Source organism: Symphalangus syndactylus, chromosome 5, assembly GCF_028878055.3.
Source record: "Symphalangus syndactylus isolate Jambi chromosome 5, NHGRI_mSymSyn1-v2.1_pri, whole genome shotgun sequence".
In the NCBI taxonomy this organism is placed as follows: domain Eukaryota; kingdom Metazoa; phylum Chordata; class Mammalia; order Primates; family Hylobatidae; genus Symphalangus; species Symphalangus syndactylus.
In genome coordinates, this window is record NC_072427.2 from 16,626,182 (window position 1) to 16,637,606 (window position 11,425).

General features: G+C 45.5%; 1 protein-coding gene across 5 annotated transcripts in view; it reads left to right on the plus strand.

The window, feature by feature from the left end:
• AP3S2 (adaptor related protein complex 3 subunit sigma 2) overlaps positions 1-11,100 on the plus strand; it is a 44,006-nt gene extending 32,906 nt beyond the window's left edge. For 3 of the 5 annotated variants that reach the window (XM_055277231.2, XM_055277236.2, XM_055277233.2), the window contains 2 exons: positions 6,946-7,053; positions 9,019-11,100. In XM_055277231.2, coding sequence (XP_055133206.1) covers positions 6,946-7,053; positions 9,019-9,147 — 237 coding nt within the window. In that variant the 3' untranslated portion in view covers positions 9,148-11,100. The remainder of the gene's footprint in view (positions 1-6,945; positions 7,054-9,018) is intronic. The other 2 variants (XM_055277234.2, XM_055277235.2) reach the window with 1 other exon arrangement.
• Positions 11,101-11,425: the final 325 nt, after the last annotated feature.

Sequence of the window (11,425 nt, forward strand, 5' to 3'; positions counted from 1 at the left end):
GAATTAGGTTTGGGCAAGATAACTATGGAAGAATAGAGGTGGAGGGATCCTAAAAATCTAGGATTCTTTACTTACTGTTTCACAGCAGTCTGAGTTCTAACTTTAGAGAAACTGGAAATTGTAGATGATGCATTCTGGGTGAGTTTTTTGCCATTATTGCAAAAAACTCTAATCAGCAGAAGAGATCCTTCTGGGTTGGGTACATTGGCTCACACCTGTAATCCCAATACTTTGGAAGGCTGAGGCGGGAGGATTCCTTGAGCTCAGGAGTTCAAGACCAGCCTGAGCAACATAGCAAGACCTCATCTCTACTTAAAAATTAAAAAAAAAAAAAAAAAAGCTGGGCATGGTGGCACGTGCCTATAGGCCCAGCTACTTAGGAGACTGAGGCAGGAGGATTGCTGGAGCCCAGGAGTTCAAGGCTGCAGTGAGCTATAATCATGGCACTGCACTCCAGCCTGGGTGAGAGAGCAAGACCCTGTCTCAAAAAAAAAAAAAAAAGAAAAAGAGTTTTTTGGCCCTAGCCAAAAGTTCAGTGGCTCTCAAAGTTTTGTTATTTATAACAATGATGGTAGGCTTGGTCATTCATGGGAAAAGTCACAGTAAAAGTCAGATTAATCATATCTTTATTACTTTAGTTTTAAATGCTATCCATGGACTCTTAGTTACTGAGGGTGAGGAAATCAGTGTTCGTATTCTACCTCCCTCCTTTTTCCCCTCTTCTCTTCCTAGTTTTTGCTAGCTGGAGTTTTATACATCATCAAAGCATATAGTATTGACACTCTGTTGTTACCCTAATCCTATTTTAGTCTTAGACCTACAGTTAAGTAGTTTTCAGTGCTCACCGCAAGTTTTTGCCATAGTTTTTTGTTTTGTTTTTGTTTTTGAGGTGGACTTTCACTCTTGTTGCCCAGGCTGGAGTGCAGTGGCACGATCTTGGCTCACTGTAACCTCCTCCTCCTGGGTTCAGGTGGTTCTCCTGCTCCAGCCTCCCAAATAGCTGGAATTACAGGCATATGCCACTTCTACCCAGCTAACTTTTGTTTTTTTTTGTTGTTGTTGTTTTGTTTTCTGAGACGGAGTCTCGCTCCGTCACCAGGCTAGAGTACAATGGCACGATCTCAGCTCACTGCAGCCTCCACCTCCCGGGTTCAAGCGATTCTGCCTCAGCCTCCTGAGTAGCTGGGATTACAGGTGCGTGCCACCACACCTGGCTAATTTTTGTATTTTTAGTAGAGATGGGGTTTCACCATGTTGGCCAGGCTGGCCTTGAACTCCTGACCTCAAATGATCCACCCACCTTGGCCTCCCAAAGTGCTGGGATTACAGGCATGAGCCACCAGGCCTGGCCCTGCCATAGTTTTTCCAGTCACCTCTTAGTTGGCACAAGTGCTTCCTTTTGTAGATTCCTTAAGAAATAGTTGGCCGGGTGTGGTGGCTCATGCTTGTAATTCCAGCACTTTGGGAGGCTGAGGCGGGCGGATCACCTGAGGTTGGGAGTTTGAGACCAGCCTGACCAACATGGAGAAACCCCATCTCTACGAAAAATACAAAATTAGCCAGGCGTGGTGGCCCATGCCTGTAATCCCAGCTACTCAGGAGGCTGAAGCAGGAGAATCGCTTGAACCGGGGAGGCAGAGGTTGTGGTCAGTGGAGATCGCGCCATTGCACTCCAGTCTGGACAAGAGTGAAACTCTGTCTCAAAAAAAAAGAAAAAAAGAAATACTTGGGAACAATGGTCCCCATTCTGTTACGCTTGCTGGACAGTTGACTAGGTATAAAGTCCTTGAGTCTATTGGGCACAGTGGCTCACGCCTGTAATCCCAGCACTTTGAGAGGCCAAGGTGGGCGGATCACAAGGTCAATAGATCCAGACCATCCTGGCCAACATGGTAAAACCCTGTCTCTACTAAAAATACAAAAATTAGCTGGGCATGGTGGTGCGTGCCTATAGTCCCAGCTACTCGGGAGGCTGAGGCAGGAGAATCGCTTGAACCCAGGAGGTGGAGGTTGCACTGAGCCAAGATCGTGCCACTGCACTGCAGCCTGGCAACAGAGCGAGACTCTGTCTCAAAAATAAAAATAAAAATAAAGTCCTTGAGTCACACTTTCTGTCCTTGAGAATTTTGCAGGTGTTGTTCCATTTTCTGTTAGCATTAAATATTAATGTGGAAATTTTCATTATTTTGTTTCTCTTTTAAGTGATTTGATCTTTTTGCCTGGTTGCAGGAACCCAGAAACCTTACCTAAAGGTGTATCTTGGTGCCACCTATTCTGAATTTGTTTTCCTGGGATACAGTGTGACCTTTCAGTATGTAGGCCCCAATCCTCTTATAGTTCAGAAACATCTTAGATTCTATCTTTATGAACATATCTTTACATATTTTTCCCATTCATGTTAAACTTTTCTTTTATGCAAATATTACATCTCCTTTGCTGTCTTTTGTAACTGTTTCTTCTCTATTTCTTTTAGCCCTTTTTGGTTTCATTTTTTTTTTTCCATTTCTCTCCTTTTGTTCCTAGTGTGTTTTTAGCAGTTTCTTCTCCCTTTGCTTCTTCCAGTTTCACCTTCATTTCTATAACAGTATTTTTCCTTTCACTTCTTTCCTCAGTTCTGCTAGTATACAGCTTGTCTTCTCTTCTCGTCTCCCTACCTCTGCTAAAGTTCTTGTATTTCTGCTTTGAGTTCTCATTTCATAGAGACAACTATTTTATCAAGTTTTCATTGTGTAAAATATTTTATTACCATTGTATCTAGTCCATGGAGACCCTTTTCCAGTCTGTAGTCTTAGTCTGCCATTTGGTTTTCCTATTTCTTTCCTAATTTTTTCTCATTGTATATTTATATAGATCCTGTTTAGATTTTTTGTATACTTATCTTTAAATAGGCAAGCTTTTCAGGACCAGCTGTTTTGCAGGATGTTTGTTGGGGGAGCTACCAAAACGGTGGGCTGGCTACAGTTGTTCCCTTGATTTAGGGTTCTGGGTGAGTCCGTTTACCCTTAGTCTCTAGCCAGCCAATCGAGATAGGCAAGGCCTCTCTTAGCATCTCCTCAATGCAAAGGATGTCTTCTCTACTACCACAGAGACCACCTCTGTGAGGCAGTGCAGCTTGTGTGATTTCTCATTTAGCCTCAACTTCAGGTCCAAGGAAGTTCCTGCCTTCCAAAAACAAGGAATTAATTTGATACTGGAGTGTGTCCTTTACCCGCAGGAAGAACATATTTTTGCAGATCTTTCTGAGATCACCAGCTCCCCTGTCCTCTCCCTGTAGCATCCTTTCTTCTTTTCCTTCTGTGAAGCAAAGGAGTCCCTGCCTGAGCTCCCTGCTTTTGACAGCTTTTTCACCTGTTTGGGGGTTTGGAATTTTGGATATCCTGTAGTTATAACAAAAATGGAGTTTGCATTTTTATTTCTTCTTTTTGCATTTGGAACATATTTTGAACAGCATTTGAAAATGCTGACTTTATGATGCAGTGTTAAATAAGAAGTTTTAACTGACTTTTTCTGTTAACCAGCCACTAGTCTCCACGACATCATGTGTTAGGCCTTTTACTATACCTTCTCCAGAAAGCCCCCACCACCACACTGTTGTCTATCTTCGAAGTCCCTAAAGCCCAAGGAATATGCTACTCAGATATATGGAAAGCCTTTCATTCATTTAGCATGCCTACTCTGAGCATTGTTCTAGGCCTTGGAGATAAAGCATGGAAGAATTAATACAAGATCTTGACACACCAAAGGCAAGTCTTAAATGATTTCATGTGGACTAGGGGTCAGGGATGAATAGAGTAGAAGGCACAGTTTGGGATTCTGAGGAAGTATGATATAAAGGGTAGAACATGAGCTCTGGGATCAACACCATTCTGCTACTAATATACATGACATTGGGATCATTTTATTGCCTTTTCCTCATATATAAAATGTATCAATTTCTTCATATATAAAATGAAGGCAGGCCAGGCGTGGTGGTTCACGCCTGTAATCTCAGCACTTTGGGAGGCCAAGGCAGGGGGAGCATCTGAGGTCAGGAGTTCCAGACTGGCCTGGCCAACATGAGGAAACCCCAACTCTACTAAAAATATAAAAATTAGCTGGGCGTGGTGGCGGATGCCTATAATCCCAGCTACTCAGGAGGCTGACTTGGGAGAATCGCTTGAACCCAGGAGGCGGAGGTTGCAGTGAGCCAAGTTCACACCACTGTACTCCAGCCTGGATGACAGAGCGAGACTCGGCCTCAAATAATAATAGTAATAATAATAATAAAGTGAAGGTTATATTACCTATCTTAGATGAATGTTGTAAAATTAAGGTAAGTTACATAAAGTACTTGGTTCATAATAGATACTCAACAAGTACTACTTTCTACCCACACAGGGATTGGCTAAACAAAAGGAATAAATACTGAAAGTGCAGGTAGAAAGGACTATTTCTCTCCTTTTTTATTAAATTGTGGTAAAATATGTAATATAAAGTTTCCTGTCTTCACCATTTTTAAGCTTACAATTCTGTGGCATTAAGTATATCCACACTGTTGTGCAGTCGCCACCACCGTCCATCTCCAGAGCTCTTCATCTTGCAAAACAGCACCTCTGTGCACATTAAACAACAGCCACCACTGCCCTCTTCCCCCTGCCCATGGCAGCCCCCATGCCAGTTTCCATCTCTGAATTTGACTACTCTGGGTACCTCACAGGAGTGGAATCACACAGTCCTCATCCTTTTGTGTGTAGGTTGTTTCACTTGTAGTATCTTCAAGGTTCATCCGTGTTACACTGTGTCTCAGAATTCCCTTTCCTTTTACAGCATCTCAATTCAGATGAAAAAAAAAAAAGAATTCCTTTCCTTTTTAAGGCTGAATAATATTCTGTTGTATTTCTATGGCACATTTTGTTGATCCAGTCATCTGTTCATGGACACTTGGGCTGCTTCCACCTTTTGGCTGTTGTGAATAATACTGCTATGAACATGGGTGTACACATTCTCTTCAAGTCTTTACTTTCAGTTCTTTTGAGTGTATACCCAAAAGTGGAATTGCTGGGCCATATGGTAATTCTGTTTTTAATCTTTCTGAGGAACCACCATACTGTTTTCAGAGGCCTATTTCTTGATGGGGAAGTATAAACAGTGGAATTCCCCCAGGGAATAATTTTAAAACCAGTCTTGTTTAACATTTTGTAAATTATCTAAATATGAGACTTTTACCATTAAATCCTCATTTGCATATAGTGAATGAATAATTCATATTGTATAAAATGTAAGAACACCGTGAGAGTGTGTGTGTGTAGACAGAACAGTGGTTAATAAGGCTCAATGTGGGCACACATGCAAGGGAACACATTTGATTTATTATACTCTGTCCTCAAGATCAGAAGTTCCCTGCACTTAGTGAGGGCAAAATACAGGGAGCCAATGCCAGAGAATTTCAGATGTCGGAAGTGCACAGTGCCCAGATATGCAGACACATCTTTCTTCTTGACTCTGCATTGCTGACAGAGTAAACTGGTGGTTGACTCTAGACTCTGGACCAGTGGTTCTCAGCTGGGGTGAGTTTGCCCCCTGGAACACATATGACAATTCTGGAGATATTTTTGATTGTCAGGCTGGAGGAGTAGAGACCAGGGATGCTAGAGAACAGGCCACAGTGACAGGACAGCCCCACAGCAGAGGATTATCTGGCCCCAGATGTCGCTAGTACCCAGGCTAAGAAGCCCTGCTCCAGACCCAAATTACCTTCTCAGCCTTGTCTTAGCCTCTCTCCTGCATAAACTTGCCATCCCAGCCAGACCCAGGAGCTCCCCATACCTGCCCATACACCAGCTGAATTGCTCCTTCCAACATCTTCTACCTGAAATTCTTTCTCCTGCCTCTCTAATGTCAGAGCCCAGCTTCCATCCTCCCACTGTCTCTGTGAAACTCTGATCTCTCTAGCCACTGTTCCCTTTCTTCTCTGACTTCCCCAGGACTATCTCAATCATTTGGCACTTAGTTAACAATAGAAGGTTGTACTTGCTATCTTCCCAACTTGACCCAAAGCACCTTGAGGGCCATTTGATGTGATTTGGTTTGAAATATGGAGTACCACATTTTATGAACCACAGTAGGCATCTCTGCTTTGACCCACCCAGGGCTTTCTGTGACAGCTTTCCTACCATGAAGGGGTACAGTAGTTGAGTCACCTCTGTCCCATCACAGCAGTTAGGTACACTGAGATTCAGCTTTGTTTAGATGACTGCTAGCTAGATGGAACCTAAGCCCAAATGTGAGCCTTATGCTTAGAAAGGTGTTTATGCTCAATCTGCTTTCTAATCTAAGCAGTAAGAAATGAGGTGAGGAGAGGTGCAAAGGAATTGGGCTCTATCTTGCTCTGATCACGTCCCTTCAGTGGAGCGCAGGCTGGAGGATCTGCCTTATAGAAGGTGGAAGACATTCATTTCAGTTGCTTGGATAGGGATTATTCTGTCATAGCTGGACCTACTTAATGACAGTCAGTGTTGATGATGGTAATATTAATAATGAAAGCCACCATTACTTACTTAGAACCCCGTGTGTCCTGGGCACCAGGCTCGGTGCTTTACACACATTTATCTCATCCAGTCCTCACTGCAATCCTGGAAGGAAGCTGAAGCACTTTAAAGGTAATTTGCCCAGGGCCACCCAGCTAGCAAGTAGCAGAGTCAGAATTTAAACAAGAGCTGTCTGACTTTGAAGCCTGTGCTCATAGCTACCACCTCGCTGCTGAGGGGGAGATTCGTGATGCCGTGTGCCAAGACCTGGGAGAGACCCCTCGTTGTGTCACTGGGCAAGGGGGCTTGAGTGTCTGAGTTGTGAGTCAGGACATGTCATCTCTGACCACTCTGCTGCTGCAGGAAAAGGAAACCTCGTGGGTTACACTCTGACCACCACAGAGTATTCTGACTCTTCTGATTTTTGCTTCCCCTTTAGGTGCACTACATCCTCCAGGAGGTGGTGATGGGTGGGATGGTGTTGGAAACAAACATGAATGAAATCGTGGCTCAGATTGAAGCTCAGAACAGGCTGGAGAAATCCGAGGTGAGTAAGCAGCTGTGCTCTAGCCCTGGCTGGGTAGAGAATACTTGGGCAGAGGCAGGAGTGTGTACATGTGTTGGTTTGTGCTGCTGTGAAACCTCAGGAAATGATACTCATCTTCTTTCTTTCTTGAGTCCATTGAAACTTGTAGATTTGAAGGTCAGCCAGCCCTGAAAATTAAACAGGTAACAAGGTTTGAAATCTCAGACTTTCAGGGTAGAAGAGCAAATAGAAAAGCCAGATGGCAGAGGAAGGCAAACAGCTTCTGGCTTGGGGGTTATGGCCCATGTTTGTGGTTTGTAATTCCTCCTTTGAAAGCCACTCGTTCCCTGGAGGGACCCAGAACCCTCTTCCCTAGTCCAGTGTGGTTTCCTAGTTTGTGTGCTCTAAGAGTCTGACCTCCCAGCAGCCATTTCTCATGGTGTCTTTCAGACCTCAGAGTTGCCAATTTCCTTATTTCCAGTTAGCCTCATAAAAAACTACAGTAGAGTTTGGGCTAGGCTTGAAAATAACATACCCCAGTCCACCCCCACATGGTGCTGGGCTTGATACAGATGTTCACATAAATTCTGTCCTATCCCTCTGAGGTCTCTCCGTCCCCTTCCTCAGCCTTACCAGAGCACAGAGGTTACAGACGTATACTTTCACATGCAGAAATAGCAGAACAAATTACCTCTTTAATTATCTGAGTGTCTTAAAGAGCTTCTTTGCCTTGTATAACGGAACTTGATCTTGCGAAACCAGGAATTCTTCTTTCTGTGAGGACTGGCAGTCCTGCGGAAGAAGCTTTTCCAGACCACAGCTATTGTGGCAGCTATAGTTCTTTTAGAAATGTAGGCTGGGAAGATTCCAGGAATAGTAGGTGAGTCAGAGGCAAGGGGGTTGGAAATGAAAAGAAATGGAGACTTGCTGGGTGAGGGCAGAATCGGAGTTGGTATCCGGAAAGAAGGCAATAGGGGAAAAATGATTGTGAGAGAGTTTTCATCCACTTTTGCCATTCTCTCCACATGGGGGTGAGCCTGCCAGATGGGGGTTCACTGTAGATGTGCATACTCTTTGCGTTTTGTCACCAACACTTCTTTATCTGTGATGCCCCCCACCTTCTCCCAGCTTGTTGCCACATGACACTTCCAAAGCCAGCTCTTTTCATCTCACATTATTAGTTGGCAAGCAGTTGCCCTAGAGCTGTGACTGTCCGTTTCCTTTTAAGAACTTCCCTGTGACTTTGCACGTTTCAGTAAGAGTCTTTAGTCTCTTGAGGAAAGGGTTTTGTTTTGTTTTGTAACCAGAAAAGTGCCCCTGACAAATCACCTTAGATTATTTCAGCATTTATTGGGTACCCACCATGTGCCAGGCATTGTGAGATGCTGGGGCTGTGAAACTGTATAGGCCACACCCCGCCTCTGAGGAGCTGGTAGTCTAGTAGGACTGCAGGCTTTGGATCCCTGTGCCAAACCCCATCTAACCTCAAGATTGTTTTGTTGGCTACTTTTGAGGAATAAAGGGGGAAAGTTAAAACTTCAGTTGTGTGTGCTCAGTTTGGAATTTTTCTAGGCATCCCTCACCTGTTAGTTAGTTTGTTTGTTTGAGACAGAGTCTCACTCTGTTGCCCAGGTTGGAGTGCAGTGGGGCGATCTCAGCTCACTGCAACCTCCGCCTCCCGGGTTCAAGCCTGCCTCAGCCTCCCTAGTAGCTGGGACTACAGGGGCCCGCCACCACACCTGGCCAATTTTTGTATTTTTGGTAAAGATGGGGTTTCACCATGTTGGCCAGGCCGGTCTTGAACTCCTGACCTCAGGTGACCCACCCACCTCGGCCTCCCAAAGTGCTGGGATTGTAGGCATAAGCCACTGCGCCCATCCTGCTTGTTTGTTTTTGTTTTTGCTTTTTTTTTTTTTTTTTTTTTTTTTAGCATTAAGCAGATAACATTGAGAATTTGTCTCATACTCGCCTCTCATTTCTTCTCAGGGTGGCCTTTCAGCAGCCCCTGCGCGGGCTGTGTCTGCTGTGAAAAACATCAACCTGCCAGAGATTCCTCGGAACATCAACATTGGCGATCTCAACATCAAAGTTCCCAACCTGTCCCAGTTTGTCTGAGGGTCAAGGATTGGGCTGAAATAGAGTCCTTAAGACAAGCAAAGACAAGCACGTCTGGAAACAGAACCCATTTTGAGCCTTAGAAGAGTCAAGCCTCAGGACCCGGAACCTTTGTGTCTGGGGAAGACTGTTTGGCATGGAATAGGGAAGGGATTCCTATTGACACTTCTCGGATGCACCCAGTTCTCACATGTGCAGCCATGCCGTTCTCTGATGCACACGGCCACTGCAGATGTGAGGGGCTCTGCCTTCCTCAGCAGGGAGTCAGCATGCCCAAGTCACTTGCACCTTTACCTCTCACATGGATGCTCCCAAGGGTTAGGGACTGCATTGAGCAGGCCCACCTGCTTCCCAGAACCTCCTCACCAGGGCTGAGCACCTTCTCTGACTAGAGTCTTCATCCTCAGCACCACAGACTTCTGAGGTCCTGTGCCCTTTACTTGCTGGTGAGGTGTCATAGGTAGAAAAGGGCTGGCCCTTCAGATTTGGGGGTGTGAGTGGCAAATAAGGGCAGAATTTTAGGAGAACCAGAGTCACCCGCTGGCTCTACTGAGATTGTTACACCCAGAATCCTTTTTTGTTTGTTTGTTTGTTTGTTTTTGAGATGGAGTCTTGCTCTGTCACCCAGGCTGGAGTGCAGTGGTGCAATCTCGGCTCACTGCAACCTCTGCTTCCCGGGTTCAAGCAATTCTCCTGTCTCAGCCTCCCCAGTAGCTGGGATTACAGGCGCCCACCACCATGCTCAGCTAATTGTTGTATGTTTAGTAGAGACAGGGTTTCACCATGTTGGCCAGGCTGGTCTCGAACTCCTGGACCTCAAGTGATCCACCCGCCTTGGCCTCCCAAAGTGCTGCCATTACAGGTGTGAGCCACCATGCCCGGCCACCAGAATCCTTTTGTATAGCCAAGCCTTTTGGTTACCGCCTCATGAAGAATATGCTTCCCGCACTGTCCTAGTCCCAGTTGTATTCTTACAGGTGTTATGTGCAGGACACAATCCAAATCATAAACCTGGCTCATGCCCAGCACATTTTTGCTAATAGGGAGAGGGACCCACCACACACCCACACATGCCAGAGGTCCCTCCTCACAGAGGAGAGGCCCTGTGTCTGTAGAAGGTTAAAGCTGGCAACATGTGAAACATCCCAGAATTATGACTCTTCCCAAGTTTAAAATACATTCTCCTCATGAGAGCAGAAGGTTTGTTGCTGTGTTGTGAATGATGAGCTGCCTCCATAGGGAACCCACTACCACCTGGGCCAGCTTCTGGAGCATGAGAACCTGAGCCAGGGTCACCCTTTTGGGGCCTGGACATGACGCATGCTGGCTGCAACTAGGAGCAGGGCTGCCTCTTCTCCCTCCCCGAGCTCTGCTTGTGGGCACGCCCTGTTCCCTCAGGTGCCATTCTCCTAGAGCTTAGGCGCCCATAAATGTTCTTTCTGTGGTGGAGTAGGGCCTCCTGCTTGCATACTGTCGCATGGGCTAGATCTCAGGTATGGTGTTGAGCCACCTTAAGATGAGGGCTGCTTTGCGGTAAAGTTGCCAGCCTGGGCCCCTCTTGGGCCTTCTGGCTGGGGACCCTCAGCCTCCTGATGCTGTTGCAGGGCAGGTCTGAGAGGGTGCCCAGCAGCACCCGGTGTCGGGGCCACCTCGTTTTCCATTTTTGAACAGCGCTCCCTGTGGTTTGTGCCTGCTGCTCCATACAGCCTCTGATCCTCACTCTTGAAAGCTCCATGATAAGCGCAGAGATGGGCAGTGTGGGTCAGAAGGTGGGCCGCTTACTGTGGAAGAGGGAAGTGTAGGTGAATAGATGTCAAAACCCCTGATCTCATTCTTTTGAAGGGTTGGATTTTCTTTTTTCTGGCAGACATTTCAGTACATTCACATTTCTCTCACATTTGCTGAATGTGAAATCAGAATAAAGGAGATCAGTTTATTTTGTACCTTCTGTAAGTTGGCATGAGCAAGATCATTCAACAGTCCTTACAACAGACATTCTTCTCCCCATTTTGCAGATGAAGAAAGTAGACCCAGCTCCAGTAACCTTCCCTTAGATTACACAGGGCTGAGATTCGAGACTGCTCACTTGACTTCATTGTCCTTTTCTTTCCTCATTGCTGAAGATGGCTTCTCCCAATGTTATCATCTTCTTTTTTATAGATAAGGAAACTGAGCCTCAGAGAGTCTGACTTCTCACAAACCGTGGTCTAGATAGGCTTGATTTTCTGAGGTGGCCAGTGATCATGTCATAGAGTATAAGAGCCAAAGAGTCTTCTGT